General features: G+C 39.8%; 1 protein-coding gene across 1 annotated transcript in view; it reads right to left on the bottom strand.

The window, feature by feature from the left end:
• The window catches only part of LOC129232818 (transmembrane and coiled-coil domain-containing protein 4-like), a 63363-nt gene that overhangs the window by 16379 nt on the left and 30274 nt on the right, over positions 1 to 16710 (bottom strand). The window contains exons 8-11 of the mRNA XM_054866917.1: positions 15859 to 15972; positions 11588 to 11752; positions 3163 to 3299; positions 260 to 344 (exon numbers count right to left, since the gene is read on the bottom strand). Of these exons, the coding sequence (XP_054722892.1) occupies positions 260 to 344; positions 3163 to 3299; positions 11588 to 11752; positions 15859 to 15972 (501 nt within the window). The remainder of the gene's footprint in view (positions 1 to 259; positions 345 to 3162; positions 3300 to 11587; positions 11753 to 15858; positions 15973 to 16710) is intronic.

Here is a 16710-nt window from a genome sequence, read left to right as displayed (position 1 = left end):
TAAATACGTGTGCAACCGTTGAGTTTACGGTGTGGTGTGATATTTGTTTAATTGCTGATGATTCATTTAGCAGTTGTTAACGATTTCTTCTGTACATAGTGTAAATAAAGCTCCTGTGTTTTTATCAAGAACTGTGTCGTCCTTTCAAGAAAGTTGGAAGTCTCGCCGGATCCGTTACAGTATTTAGGAGGCGTTGAAATAATCATGGGGAAACCGGTCTCTTGCAAGGGATAGGCAAGGTTTTTTGCTACAAACTCACCTTTCCGCTTGGCCATCTCCTGCAGGCAGTAGTAGACGACCCTGGCGCCCAGGCTGAACCCGATCAGCGTCACCGGTCGCTTGCCCTGAAACACACACGAACCCGGGTTTAGGACAACAACCAAACAGTAAAATGGAATATTCAGTAAATTACCGCCCAATTAGCCAGGGCTAAAGCAGAAATACGTGAAATACACCGCCAGCTCAGTCATTTCCAGCCGAGGACTGCAGTTTCAAGCTTATTAGCACTCATCAGCCCGGCTGGCGGTCTATTTCACGTATTTCTGCTTTAGCCCTCGCTAATTAGGGCGGTAATTTACTGAATATACCTTGCCTCGCGTTCAATCTTCGAGTTGAACCGAACCATTGCTTCGGTCACTCGTCTGGTCTGTGCTAATTCTGCATTAGCTACCAGTTTGTTTGGCACTCTTGGCTTCCTTAAGAGGCTTTCCATCTCCAGCTCAGCCTATGCCGGGCTGATGAGTGCTAATGAAACTGCAGTCCTCGGCTGGAAATGACTGAGCTGGCCGTGTATTTCAAGTAAAATGGAATTTTTAAAATACAAAGGCTGTTCCCCCCCCCCCCCCCCCAAACTCTGACTGCACGTCATGAAGGCCAGATTTCTCCTTGAACTGTCTTTCTTTCACGAGAAAAGCTCCCGCCGTTAAGTTTGAGCCCGTCTACTGCCATAGAAACGGACTTCGTTCATTTTATGAGAGGGTTAGCGGGAGGGTTTTTTTGACGTCATTTCGCCACTCTTCCTCTAGCCTTGTGCAGTCGCACGGGTTTTTCCAACATTAAGCTTCCCTTGGGAAAAGGAGACGCGTCTCGTTGTTATAGCAACAGACAGGCCAAGACATTTCGGCGGGGGCTTAAGACGGACAATAGAAGAGGAAACCTGGCATCCAGTTCACAGGGTTGCCAACTTAGGGGTTTTCTTCCTAAATTTAGTTGGAAAATTTTAGAATGGGATTTTTTTAGGGGGATAAAATTTTTAGGGGTTAATTTAGGGGTTTAAATTTTAGAGTTTATTAGGTAAAAATGTTCTTCTTTTACCTATGAAAATGCTATTTTCGATTGTTACATGCATTTTTTTACTGACACATACTTTTTGAGCCTTTGTAACCGCTGGTTTTGATCAGAAAGGACATAAAAACGATTTCATTCCACTCAGCAACGAAAAATAGCAATGATCACGTGATCTTTTAATCCCATGTGTGACGTCACCGTTAAAGGACCACGTGACTTTCTGACCTCATTTAGGGGTTTTATGAGTTGAGTTTAGGGGGAAACATTTTTAAGAGTTGGCAACCCTGCCAGTTCAACACGCTATTTCTTGTTGAGCAACAGTCATGTGCATCCACCGATTCTCCCGTCATGTCTGAATGTGCTTGTAGGGGATGGTGCCGTGGAAATTTGGCTTTCAAGTTCAGCTATGTCGATTTTTTTCCTGAAAAAACGGCCTCGAATGAAAGCAAACGATGTGTAACCCCGGCGACGAACATGCGTCCTCTCAACAAATATAAAAACAACGAACGAGACTTATTCTCGTCGTCATGGTCATCTGAAAAACCAGAGCAACGTCGACCCCGGCCAAATAAGCAATGTGCGATTGCTCAAGGGGAAAAAAAAGTTAAAATTTTCAACAAGTACAGAGAGGTTGCACAACTTGTCGCACGAACTGTTCGTGACTGTGTGCACTTTTCTCTTTTCCTCATGCCGGTCACACACGATGAAACTGATCAACCAGTAAAGCATTGGTTCCCAGGAGCGAATCGCCGAGAGGAAAACTTGGTTCTTCTGCGCATGCGAGCCCAAGCTAAATTGACGTCGTGAGTGGCCACGCCGGAATCACTTGACTTGGATTTCAGCATCACGAAGAGTAGCGACGTCAAAGCTCGCTGATTTCGCTTCTAGGAAACCAGAGCTTAAGGGAAATAGGCCCAGAAAAATTGAATCAAAAAATATTTTAGTTGGGTTTAACTGCTTGAAGCATCAGTACGGTGCTCCAAATGTCGAACCGCTCGGCGTTCCTTTTTTTAGGGGATCATCCATGATCCACACCATCGCTATCTGTATGGATACATAGACAGGTTAAGATGCGTGAAACTAAATTAAAGATGGAAAGCTACGCTACTATCCAATACTCACCGTATGATGAATAATCATCATTCATTTCATTACTAGGTTTATGCGATGCAGTTGCTCAATCCAAACAAAACGAGCTGATGTGTGCATCACATAACTTCCTTTTACTCCAATTTAATGTCCTTTCCTTATTATTGGCAATTTTAATGTGGTTCAACAGTTTACTCCCTATCTATCACCAACAAAATTGAAACCAAATTTAAAAATTAAAAAAAAAAAAAAAAAAATCCGCCACATTTGTCGCCAAGTTGGCGACAAAACTTGGCGAGTAAGAGACTGGGATATATCGCCAAGTGTCCGACAAATTATAACACCACTTGAGTTTACATCGAAATTAACAATGTTTTTCCCCCAAAATTGGGCATGAGACCCCCTTAGGAACATCCGAATGCAACCAAAAGGGAAGGTGCACAACGAGGACCCACTAGGAGTCTGCATACCAACTCTCAACTTTCTAGGACATACCGTTCTTGAATTATGCAACATAACATACGCACATAAATACGCACACAGAGACGTCACGAGAAAACGCGTTGTAATTAACTCGGGAATCGTCAAAATGGACATTTCGCGTGTCTGTACGTTCTTAGGCACTTATCCACGTGTGGTCGGGTCGAAAAAAATACTCAACATTCATTCGGGGGTGAGCAAAATGGAAATAAGGTCGATTTTTGAGTGAAATTTGTTTCGCGAATACAATACTTTCTTTTTTGTAAAAGGAAGTAAAAACAAAGTTTTCCTTATTTGTTGACTTACCTGTTGCCTTTGGATGAGGACGTCCGCCAGGTGTCTCCCCACCTCCGCCGATCGTCTGACGCACACGCTCCAGGGGTTGTCGATGACGCCGGCCGCGGCGATCAAGGCGGCGGGCCAGGTGATGGCCGCGATCAGGCCTGCAACGAATCACCTCAAACACTTCAGGACGCATGTAAGCAGCCTTTACTCGGCTAGGGACCACGCAATAGTTCCGGAACTCCTGATTGGCAGCCCACCCAACGCAAGTGAATGAATTCCGTTCCACAAAAAAGTTTTGAATTAACATTGGAATGATTTTATGTATCCCCCCCCCCCATATTTTCAAATAGTGTCTAGAAGCTTGTTTCAAACAAGGAATAAAACAAAAATTAGAGCATGCGAAACGAGCGATAAAGGAGATGGGTGAAGTTTATACGTGGTAGCCAATCAGCAGTCCGCAAATGTTTACATGGTTTCTAGCAAAGTAAAGGATGCATATTTGCCTCCGGGAGTAGGTTCGAGAAAGGAAAATTTCATTTAAGACATATTTTAAATAAATAATTTCATTTCATATTTTTTAAGCACTATAACATGTGCACTATAACATGCACTATAACATGTGTTGTAAGCACAATTAGAGAAACGTACAATCAAGGACACATAAAAGGAGCACTGCACGGGCAATTTTCTAAAAAATGAAGTTCTAAAACACAAGTGTAGGTAGGCCATCTTTGACAACGTTAAGGGAAGGAATTGTTTTCGAATCTCTTTTTTGAAAACTTTTAAGTCTTGAAGTTCCCAAAAAGGCAATTTCAGACGATCTTTGGTAATTTTAGGAGAGTTCCGCTGGGCATTTTGAAAAATTTAAGTCTTATATACGCGGTTGTACACACCTCAGGCTGTGTTATCAGGGGAAGGAATGGGTTCAGTGACTATCCTCCGGTAATTTTTCGAAGCTGAAGCTCCAAAACAACGCAATTTCAGACGACTTTCGATCACGATAGGGAGAGGGGTTCCCGAAACATTCCTCGGAGTTATTTTTTATTATATGTGCTTGTGATTTTGTTAAATTTCGCGCTCATTTCCTTCATTTTTGATCTAAATTGCCGTGGTTTCTGAAACTTTACCTGCGTGTAACCTTTGCTTGCTGTGCACCATTTAAAATAATGCTTATAGGATTGTCGAGTAATTTCGAAAGATATCGCCAAGTTGGCATCTTTTTGGGGGCTTATTTTTGGCGATATATTGCCAAACGTCTTTCAAGCCCGGCGACATTTTGAACCCGACATGGAAAATGTATCCCGAACCTAATAATAGATGGATATCCACGGTAACCTCTGGAATTGAGAAGATTATAATTTTTTATGCGCTCGTATTGACTACTTCCTTTAAAAGAGTAACAAAACTAAGGTGTTTAAGTATGACAGTGGTGTTAAGTATGTTAAGGTGTTAAGTATGTTAAGGTGTTTAAGTAAGGTGTTAAACTCTTCTGAGGGACCGTAGAAGAGCTAGTGGGGAGGGTATAAAACCGCCGAAGAAAGAGTAAGGAATCACTTTCTGATTTTAACCGCTAAACACCAACAGGGGAGTGTACATACTTTTTGACCATCGATTACATGGAAAGGCTGATATCCGGTTTATAGGCGGAAATGGACGTATCTATTAGTTTATAGGGGTGTTAGTTGGTTTGTTACAGATGTGCACTTTTGCCTCTCTATTATTTAGCCTTAGTTTTGTAAAAATGAAAATTTGCTCACAGCAACATTTTTTAAATCTAAAGTATATTCGAACTATATTCTCACGGCAAAAATTGATTGATTTATTTATTCACGCGAAAGATTTGAGCTTACCATTTCGCTTTTACGTTCCTGAATGAAATCAAAATATTTTCTTTAACTTTTTGTTGCTTCCACGGTAGCTATTTTTGTTTTCCCTTATTTTATTTTGGAAAATGCAATAAATGAATAAGGAACTAGTTACATTATAAAAAGCGTTCATCAAAAAATATCATCGCTATTTTCCCTTCCCCCCTGCTAGATTCATTCAGATGGAATCGTCTTTACTTGGCAGATTGCCAAATTACATACAATCCGCGGTCAAACAGTAGCTAGAGGGAAAATATATTTGTAAGTGTTCAATGACAAGGATTCAAAAGCAAATCAGCACGTTATACTGACGCATGCGCACTCTGCAGCACGCTCCGCTTGACATCGACGGCGGTGGGGAGTGTTGGATTCACAGTGCAACACGGTCCAGTTGCCTCCCAGCTTCTGGAGCGGCAGCATCTGCTTTTACAGTAGCCCCTATACGGTGGTGCGTGACACGGCGGTATGGAAAGTTCGTCACAGCAGCACTATGCGATCAAATTTTGCTTCTAGTTTCCTTCTGAAACTTCACAATGCTTCATTAGGCGTTTTTGACTGAGTGTCTGTCTTATTCGCAAATCAAAAAGTGGCAAAAGGCCTTTTGTGAGGGCCGGTAAGAGGTGGCTGACGAACCCCCTTACGGACGCCCGTACTGACATGAATGTGCAGCGACTGAGTGAATGTTTGAACACGGACCGGCGTTTGAGTCTCTATTAAGGAGCAGAAGCACTGGACTTATCGGAGACAACGGTGCAACGCATTGTTGCACAAGCGGAAAGTCTGCGCGAAACTTGTGCCGAGAGTTCTGATTGAAGAAGGTCTAAATCAACGTTTCTGTGGAGCTCCAATCTCCCTACAGTCCGGACTCGTCACCTCCTGACTTCTTCCTGTCTCCACGATTAAAATCAGCGCAGAAAAAAAATAATTTGAATTTTGACATCTTGAATTCAAATTATGTTTTTCGCAATCACGAGTATGTGTATGTAAGCGTGAGTGTTTGAGTGTGGGGGGGGGGGATGTGTGTAGGGGGTATGTGTATGTGTGTAGGCATTGTGTTTGTGTCTGTGCGCTGTAGTTGTATATGTATGCGCGTGTATGTATGTGCGCATGTGTGTATGTGTGCGTGTGTGTATGTGTGCTTGTGTGTATGTGTGCTTGTGTGTATGTGTGCGTGTGTGTATGTGTGCGTGTGTGTGTATGTGTGCGAGTGTGTGTAGTTGTGTATGTATGCGCGTCTGTGTAGGACATGGATGCAACCTGGAGACGGCTTTCGCTGTAGGAGCAGCATCGTGAGGACCCAGTGGACGGTGATGCTGCGGAGGGTGCTGGCGGGAAAATAAAATGATAGCACGCCAAAACAGTCAAGTGAGAACAATAAGCAATCGTGATTGCTCAAAAAAAAAAAAAAAATCGTTTTGAATTTATCGAGAATATCCCAGCAAACGTCAAAGCAATCCCGGCATAAATCCCGAAACAGGATTTCAGGGATGCCATTGAGTCCTGGAGAAGCCGCCGACAGAAGTGCATTGATGCAGGAGGTGCTTATTTTGAAAAGTATTAGTCAGTTGCACCGTTCAGCTCAATAAATCTGTCTTTTTAAACGAAGGCTCGTAACTTTTGAATCCTACCCGGTACATGTTCTTTAAACTTCAAGTAGGGTAACACCCCCAGTAATGGGCAGGTCACCAGTGATTGGCACTTCAAACAAAAATGTCCTAAAATAAGATTCGAATCTAATCTTTTAAAAGTAGGAGGCTATATACGAACTGAGTGTACATTTACTTTAAATATTGTAACGGATCCGGCGAGACTTCCAACTTTCTTGAAAGGACGACACTGTTCTTGATTAAAAATACAGGAAATTTATTTACACTATGTACAGGAAAGAGCGTCAACAACTGCTAAATGAATCATCAGCAATTGAGCAAATATCACTCGACACCGTAAACTCGACGGTGACACACGTATTTATATCCGAATACGAAAAACAACACACAGCGAAATGCCTCGCAATAAGCAGAGCTGATACACTCTCAGTGCAAATTCTCAACCGAGACTGAGACTTTTTATCATGCGGCACGGCTATTTATAGACATCGAAAGAGAACTCTCAAATATTCCACAAGATTCCAAATGCTTCTCGAAAATCGCAGACCGTTATTTTATTTCTTCTTTTTATTCATTCACGAATCTTATCAATGAAAAATAGGGGGACCATATACTTCAACGGAATGTATAGGGGCTGTATATTCATTACGGAAACTATTTACAGGTTGCGTTACTACAATAATTACTATTTACAGGATTTGTAACAATATTATAACTTCAATACAGGTTACTAAATGGTAGCAGTGCATAGGAAAGAGAAACAAATGTGGCTATTGTCAAATCAGCCATTTTTATTGCAAAAGCTCCTTCTCTGGCTTAAGGGAAGCATGCACAATTTGCATGTAATATAAAAGTGAAAAATAAATCGATTTTCCAGTTCTATTAACATGTGCTAATTACTGGATCACAAGGTGTCATACACTGGGGTATCAGGTGCCAATGACTGGTGATTTTGGTAATTTTTTATACATATATTTCTATAAAAATAACTGCTCAAATATTTTGGCTTTTAGTAAACTAAATAGTTAAGTATTGCAGAACGGATAAACTGTGATAAACGAGGGTAAACTACATATTTGTGAATAAATTTCCCGCGCTTTCGCAAGAACAGTGTCGTCATTAAAAGAATATATTAAGTGTGTTGGACTCGTAAAAATGGAATTACAGTGAAGCACCGTTTATACGTTTCTCTTTTATACGTTTTTATCGATTACATACGTTTTTAAAATTGGTCCCTGCAGAGTCTAATACACATTAACCTGTACCTATTATACGTTTTTTCATTAGTACGCTTTTTTTCGTACAGTCCCTTTAAAAACGAATAAAAGGTGCTTCACTGTATATGCTGTATTTCAATCACGTATATCTCGAAAACTGGGTCAGTTACGAAAAATAAGACCCCCCCCCCACATCGGTATCGGAACCCTCGACCTATTTAAGATCGGGGGCGTGCACAGAAAGTTTGGGGCTCGTCAAAAATGAACTCTACGGGCCCCATCATACTGTTCAACCATACATATATTTCATCCCCCATTTTAAAAGTCTCGGGGCTCCTTCATGCTCGGCCCCAAGCCAACAGGTGTCCCTCCCCCGTTTACGATAACCACGATTCACTCATCATTTTGAGCAGCGCATAACGAACAGGAGAGCAAAAGTTATTACAACGCCGACAGAGGGCGCGCGAAATAGACTCCGATAAACGAACTCTCGTCGACAGAGACTTTGAGAACAAAAACAAATCACAGGGTTGCCAACTTGGGGGTATTCCCCCTAAATTTAGGGGGAAAATTTCAGAATGTGATTTTTTTAGGGGGATAAAAGGTTTAGGGGTAAATTTAGGGGTTTTAATTTTAGGGTTTTATCAGGTAAAAATGCCTTTCTTTTACCTTTGGAAACGTAATTTTTCGATTGTTTCATTCATTTTTTTACTTATATAATCTTTTTTTTGACCTTTTATAGTCCATGGTTTTCATCAGAAATGTCATAAAAGTGATACAAATGCCTTTACTCACTCAGCAGCGAAAAATAGCGATGGTCACGTGACCTTTCAATCCCATGTGTGACGTCACAGTCAAAGGATCACGTGACTTTCTGACGTCATTTAGGGGTTTTATGAGTTGAGTATAGGGGGAAACGTTTTTAGGAGTTGGCAAAACCCTGACTGTGAGCGTCGGAGTGAAGTGTTTCGATGAAAATATGACGTTAGTTTTGTAAATATGTACGTAGCATAGACTAATAATAAGAATAGACCGAGCTATGGCAACTCTTTTGCTGCTCATAAACCAAACCATGTGACTGGTGGATATCCTAGCAACAGAAATAAAATAAATAGAATTGATGGAACACGGAAGAATGATCTTTTATGGAGTCCGATTTGTAAATTTGTTATTCTTAGTTGTCAATATTTTGTTAATATAGTGAGCTTTTCGTTTAGATAGTACTGTGCATTTTCTTTAGTCCATTTCAATGACTCCCTAAGCAATTAAAGATGCAAGCGCCCAAAAAGAATCGGCAAAGGTAAGATTTTTACCTACAATTTCAATTTAAGATACCGATGAGTACATTTTTGCGTTAACGCAAAACGTTTACGCCAACGCCGACGTAGCAGTTCCGAATGAAATAAAAGTGACTGAAAACTGTGATCAAAAACTAATTACTAATGTCAAAATAATGTATAACTTAAAGAAAAACAGTTCAATCTCAGCACCTGGAAATGAATTATAATGAAAACACATTACGTCTTAAAATACATGTCGAGTGCCAAACTATAGATAATGCTGCCATCTAGCAACCATGCTGCCAAAGTCTTCGCCAAGCCCTTCCACCAGTCACATGATGCATCTATGAACCCATTTTCTTCATCATCAAGAATGAGAAAGCTCGGTCTATTCTTATTATTAGTCTATGGTACGTAGTAAGATGCAATCAGTTGAGTGTGAGTTATTAACCCCTTCAGACCTGGTATCCGGTACACCGGACATACACTTTAAACAGCTGCTAATCATTTAATAATTGATTTAACTAGTTGATTTTTTTTTGTAGTTGACTCTTTACATTCTGCTTATTATAATCTCTGAAATAATTTTTCGTTTTGGGATTGACAACACTGACGTATAAGGATTGAGAGATAGAGAGTGGCTCATTTTTCCAACCATGATTTTCATCTGGAAAGCGAGGTTTTTTCCTGATTTTTTTTTTTAAATACATAATCTTTAATTCATCGTTTCAAACGCTTATATTATGTTTTATGATTGTTTGTAGAACATTTTATAATGAAGTTGGTTCGGTATTTTATCGTTTTTGTACATAATTTGTATATTGTTTTGTATATTGTTGTTTTGTTTTTGTATATAATATGTATTTTGTATATAATATGTATAAATTTGTTCCGGACTTATATTTTTGAAATATTGATTTAAAAAATATAAGTTTGGAATATTGGACGTGCCATAACCCTTTTAATTTTTCTCCTACAAACTCAAAATGTTCTCTATAAGATACCCTTTACCATAGTACACTGTGTACCAAATATCAACATTTTTGGTCCAATATTTCATAATTGCGACTGAAGGAATTAAAACACATGTGCTGTCTTCCATAGTTAGTAGCATTTCTGCACCCGCAAGTTGATCAAGACCCACTGAATTTATTTATTCCACCGCGAAGAATCATTAGCAAAGAAGCCTAATGGATAAGCAACTTGTTCTTACCTCATTATAATTTAGGATAGTAATGTTTGACCGCGGATTGCATGTAATTTGGCAATCTGCCAAGTAAAGACGATTCCATCTGGATGAATCCGGCAGGGGAGAAGGGAAAATAGCGAAGGGATATTGACACACGCGTTTTATAATGTTACTAGTGCTTTATTCATTTATTGCATTCTCTAAAATAAAATCAGGGAAAACAAAAATAGTTACCATGGAAACAAAAAAAAGAAAAGATTTTCATTTCTTCAGGAATGTAAAAGCAAAATGGTGAGCTCAAAACTTTGTTGCGAATAAATAAATCAATTCATTTTCGCCGTGAGAATATGGATCGAATATACTTTAGATTAAAAAAATGTTGCTGAGAGAGCACATTTTCATTTTTACAAAACTAAGGCTAAATAATAGAGAGGCAAAAGTGCACATGGGCCGTGGTAGCCCGATCGGTAGAGTGTCGGATTCGGGGTCGGAGGGTCCCGAGTTCGAACCCCGACGGTCGAAGACCCACCGTCGTCATTAAAGGGGACTGGGCGAGACGTTAAATAGGCTCGTGGTCTCAATGTCCTCCAAGTGAAACGATACCTCTGGGGGTGCTAGCACCAGGTAGCTATCAGCTCCTGGACTAGTTCTAAATTCACATTAACTGTTAGATCCGGTGATGGTGCCGCCATCTATCGGTATAAAAAATAATGGAGGCAAGGCGCTTAGTATGCAGTCCTCGACATAAATACAGTTGTAGTCAGTTGTGAATCGGAAATCGGAAAAGTGCTCATCTGAAACGAACCAACTAACACCCCTATAAAGTAATAGATACGCCCATTTCCGCCCATAAATCGGATATTAGCCTTTCCATGCAATCGCTGATCAGACAGTATTCTGCAACATATTTAGAGGAGGTTGCGTTTGATAAAGAAGATAAAAGATAAAATTTATTAACAGACAAAATACACATACATAACAGTAAGCAAAATTAAAAAAGTAAAGTTAAAAAACATACAAATTATAAAACATAAATTACAAACTTCATAACAAAACATTAAGAAAATCTTGACTATAGTTCAACACGAGTTAGTATTAAATTCAACACTAAAGAGCGCCAAAGCCAATGTCCGCAGTGTTTTTTAATTGGTTTCGTATGGAGTACAAACACAAATATGTATTAACAGTAATATTTACAAATTAATTTTACACAAGTAGTAAAAATTTTACACAGAACAATTATTGGACTGTTTGACTCCAGGAAAAAAAAACACAATAAAGGACGTACCGGAGAGGATGGTGTACTTGAGTGCCTCTTGCGCTGCGAAGCTGAGCGCGAAGCTGAACAGGTAGTCCATGGCCCGTCCCAGCTGCAACAGGTAGCTGGACTCGTAGCGCAGGCAGTACTGCTCACGGGAGTGCAACAGGCTCAGCCAAGGGTCCGAGAACGACTCTGCAAAACATACATCAACCCCAAGGGGAGGGTGATTTCATAGTTTAACGCATCATTTTAAACTAAAATACAGTCAAATCCCGACTTACGCGAGGGATGCGTTCCAAGACTTTTCGGGTAGCATATAAGCTACCTTTACTCCTGTTCGGTCATAGGAAAATTTCAGGAACTCTCATTGGCTTATTCGAGTGTCAATCAAAGCTTCAAAGCTGTGACGTACTGCAATGTTGCTATTCCTCTCTCGCAGTGTTTCATGTTCATTAAATATCATTAAGAATACGAAAAACTGCGGAATTCGCTTTTCCATCAACAAAATAATTCACCGTGAGAATTATTTTAAAAATAACCTCAATTTAAATTAAAACGATGTCGTAAAACATACATTTTTTGCTTAAAGATGGCGCCACCTATTTTTATTTCGAAGCATAGCTTCTCAATAAAAGCTTTCATTTGTTTGGCAAAGGATGAAATTGATTGGAAATAATAATGCTGCTTTTGTCAGCAACATTCAATTAAAGATCTCATTTGCAAATGCTTATTCGTATTTAGCAGATTACAAACATGAAACACTGCGAGAGAGGAGTAGCAACATTGCAGTACGTCACAGCTTTGAAGCTTTGATTGACACTCGAATAAGCCAATGAGAGTTCCTGAAATTTTCCTATGACCGAACAGGAGTAAAGGTAGCTTATATGCCCTCGGGTAAGCCGAAATTTCGCGTTGTGTAAAAAGGGTATGAGTAAATTTTTTTATAAACATACCTAATTACTTTAGACACTTGTTAACACCACCTCAAACTGTTTTAAACCGTTCTTTAATTAAACTTTACCGTTTCTTACATAAAGAACTGAATTTTCACTTGTATTTCTAAAAATTACCGTTTTAATCAACATTAAACACTGTCTCGATGTACAAAATCAGTGATCAACGTGAAAGATACATAAAATAAACCAGTACTGTACATACAGTATGGTGTAGTAATAAAATGAACTATAATAATACTGTACAGCAGATCCAGTAATGATATTTGTAACTTTGAAAAATGAAGATGTTGATGATTTTTGATTTATGTTGCGTAATCAAATCGTTATTCTAATATACTTTCAAATGCAGTTGCTCCGCTTGTTCTTTTAAAACTTTACCGTCTGTATGGCATCACCCCTCTTCCTGGTTTCTTTAATCTTTATCTTTATTACTAATAATAAAGCTGAATGTCCTTCTGTCTGTCCGGATCTCTGTCTGTCAGGATGTCTGTGACGCGCATAACGTCTAGATCGTTCGGCCGATTTTCATGAAATTTGGCACAAAGTTAATTTGTAGCATGGGGGTGTGCACCACGAAGCGATTTTTCAAAGACTCGATGTGGTTCCTTTTCTATTCCAATTTTAAGACCCAAACTATCATAAGATGGACGAGTAAATTACGAAATGATCATAACGTGGAACCGTAACAAGCCAATGGGCGAGATACGAAATTGTCATAACGTGGAACCGTAACGTGGGTACAAGCCAATTGGCGAGAAAATTCATCACACATTATTTGTAGATATACAGGCGAACCAAAAGACCTTTTAATTTTTCTATTACGGGCAAAGCCGTGCGGGTACCACTAGTTCTCAATACAAGAGCAGCTTCCATTTTCATAATGTTTGCATTCTGCTTCGACACTAACCGGCGAACTCTTACGGATTTCCTTTTCTTGACTTTTAATTATACATATGGAACATTCATTCACACCTACGTGTCGTGCTACCTTCGACGCACTTTTTAGTTGTTCAAGCACATTGAAAACCTTTATCTTTTCTATAATTGTTAGAAACTTTCTCTTTTTCTTTCTGTCTTCACAAACTTTGGGGCCGTGGTAGCCCGATCGGTAGAGTGTAGGATTCGGGGCCGGAGGGTCCCGAGTTCGAACCTCGACGGTCGAAGATCCACCGTCGTCATTAAAGGGGACTGGGCGACGTTAAATAGGCTCGTGGTCTCAATGTCCTCCAAGTGAAACGATACCTCTGGTTAGCAATAGAAGTCTCCATGATTAGTGCTGCGAAGAGGTTTGTTGTTTCAGAAGCAGTTTAGTCTCTCAGATATGCTTACATATACGCCAGAAAGTATCATCCAACCTCTTCGCAGCACTATTCATGGAAACTTTTATTGCGATTACAGCGTGCAGTGCCACCTGTTGGCAGTTTTTAAAACTAATTTCCGGATTCCTGTTCCGTATAATTGCGCGTAGCGTGCAGCGCCACCTGTTGGCAGTTTTTTAAACTAATTTCCGTATTCCTGTTCCGTATAATTGCAGTAGAAGTCTTCATAAATAGCGCTGTGAAATTACAGCGTGCAGCGCCACCTGTTGGCAGTTTTTAAAACTAATTTCCGTATTCCTGTTCCGTATAATTGCAATAGAAGTCTCCATAAATAGCGCTGTGAAGAGGTTTGTTGTTTCAGAAGCAGTTTAGTCTTTCAGATATGCTTACATATACGCTAGAAATGATCGTCCAGACTCTTCGCAGCACTATTTATAGACTTCTATTGCAATTATATTGCGCAGCGCCACCTGTTGGCAAGTTTTATAAACTAATTTCCGTATTCCTGTATATGATTTTTATGGGTTTCACAATAAACATACCGTTTATTTTATTCCAATATCGTCCTTTGTTTTCGATATATTTAATTTTGAAACCAGGGAGTCCTTTGCTGGACACCCGGTATATAGCCTATAGCAGCGTTTCTTAAATTGCGTTCCGCGGAACCCAGGGGTTCCATAGAGAGCAATCAAGGGTTCCACGTTTTCCTTTTAAATTCAAAAGTCACCTAAAAAAAATTCGATTGAGACAAGCTCTAAGAAGAGCATTCAGTCAGTATTTTCGAAATAAGTAGCAGAGAAAACATAAAAATGAATTGGAGATTAAAAACTCAATTGTCGTCAATGTATTCGACCTGTGCCTATCTCAGCAAAAGTAAAAAATACGAAGTTTTTACAAAAATGATATTGATGTAAAAGTTTTTAAAAAAAAGGTTACTTTGTGATGACAACCCGTATCAATTGGAATATTTTTCGCATTTAATGTTACATTCAAACTATACTCTTGAAGATAAACCAGGGGTTCCGCGAAAAAAGTGGGTATTAAAAAGAGTTCCACTTCTTTACTAATAATAAAGCTGAAAGTCTGTCAGGATGTCTGTGACGCGCATAGCGCCTAGACCGTTCGGCCGATTTTCATGAAATTTAGCACGAAGTTAGTTTGTAGTATGGGGGTGTGCACCTCGAAGCGATGTTTCGAAAATTCGACGTGGTTCTTTTTCTATTCCAATTCCAAGAACAAAATTCTCACAAGATGGACGAGTCAATGACGAAATTATCATGACGTGAAACCGCAACCAAGCCAATTGGCGAGAAAATTCACCATACATTATATGTAAATATACAGGCGAACCAAAAGACCTTTTAATTTTCTACTACGGGCAAAGCCGTTCGGGTACCACTAGTATCAAATAAATTAAGAAATGTTGGCCTATAGCCTTCCTCAATGAAAGGACTATTCAACACAAACAGACTTTTTCCATTTGAACCAGTACTTCCTGAGATTAGCGCGTTCTAACTAACAAACAAACTCTTCAGCTTTATATTCTTAGTCTAGATTTAAAGTGAATGGGTGCCACCTTTTGATAAAACGCGTCTGAATCTAATTTAGAAGAAGAAAGTTCTTCGCAACAAAAACGCCTTTACGCGAAAAAAAATACTGTGCAGTTAATAATGGATCAATCCTTAAATGGATACCCAAAGTTCTTGGCAATGTTCTGTTCTCTGGTAAAATGCAAAATGTTTGAGAAAAAAGCAAAAATTGAGTCGGATGGGGCATTTTAAAATTTTTATTTTAAATTTCAACCTTTTTAATTTTTATTAAATTTTTATTTCGTTGCTTTTTTTTGCTTAATACTTCGCATACTAATAAACTTACTAACTTTTATGCCCAGTTTCACATTTCAAAATTAATAAATAAAAGAAAAAGCTTTCAAGGTCCACCGACCCCTTAAAGTGACTGGGTGGCACTTTTTAATAGAACGTGTCTGAACCTATTTTAGAAGAATAGAGGGATGTCCGCTCACCTTCTTCGGCCAGCCATCCAGAGACGGCCAGGGCCAGGTGCAGGTGCCGCCCCTCCGTCAGGGGGTCGAAGGCGAATTCCTCGATGCCGCCAACGCGCTTCTGCATCTTGTAGCCTGCAACAACACAAAGGATCCGTCATTTGCCCTCGTGCCCCCGTCATCGAGCCTCGAAGTCATTTTGAGGAAAAAATCGCCAAAGTGAACGAGTTTCGGGTGTCCCACCGCTATGGTGCTGCACCTAAAGATCTGTTCCCATGGCAACAACATATGCAGAATATTAAGGGGGGGGGGGGGGCTCAGATACGTTCCCCATGGTTTAGCAAAATATTTTCGCCATGGAAACCGATTTCAGTACAGATTAGAGACATTAAAATTTGACATTTTTAATAATTTAATTCATTGATGGCTAGAAAAGAAATGCTTTTACATTTTTGCAAAGAAAATAGTGCTTTAAGCTTGGAAGTTCTCATTTCTGGGGGGGGGGGGGGAGGCGGCTCAATCCTCCACTTCCCTCCTCTTAATGGGTGGCTCACAATGGATCCTCCAATCCAGCAACTGCCTCCAATGGATCCTTGGCTCACAATGGATCCGTTTTTTAGGATAGGTAATTTACGATAGTACTGTTTGAGCGCGGATTGTATGTAATTTGGCAATCTGCCAAGTAAAGACCATTCTATCCACGGTTGCCAGACGTCCCGGATTTCAAGGGACAGTCCCGTATTTTGAAAGTGTCCCGCGTCTCGGGGAACTTCCATACGGGACGGCTAAAGTCCCGTATTCTATACTCAATTCAGCGAGAGCTGATAGAGGAAGTAAACAAAGAGGGTTACTACTTTCATGACTTACTCGCCC

The sequence above is a fragment of the Uloborus diversus genome, unplaced genomic scaffold (assembly GCF_026930045.1).
Source record: "Uloborus diversus isolate 005 unplaced genomic scaffold, Udiv.v.3.1 scaffold_14, whole genome shotgun sequence".
NCBI lineage: Eukaryota > Metazoa > Arthropoda > Arachnida > Araneae > Uloboridae > Uloborus > Uloborus diversus.
The sequence above is the reverse complement of the archived record's forward strand: the minus strand, read 5'-3'. Positions and strand labels throughout refer to the sequence as shown.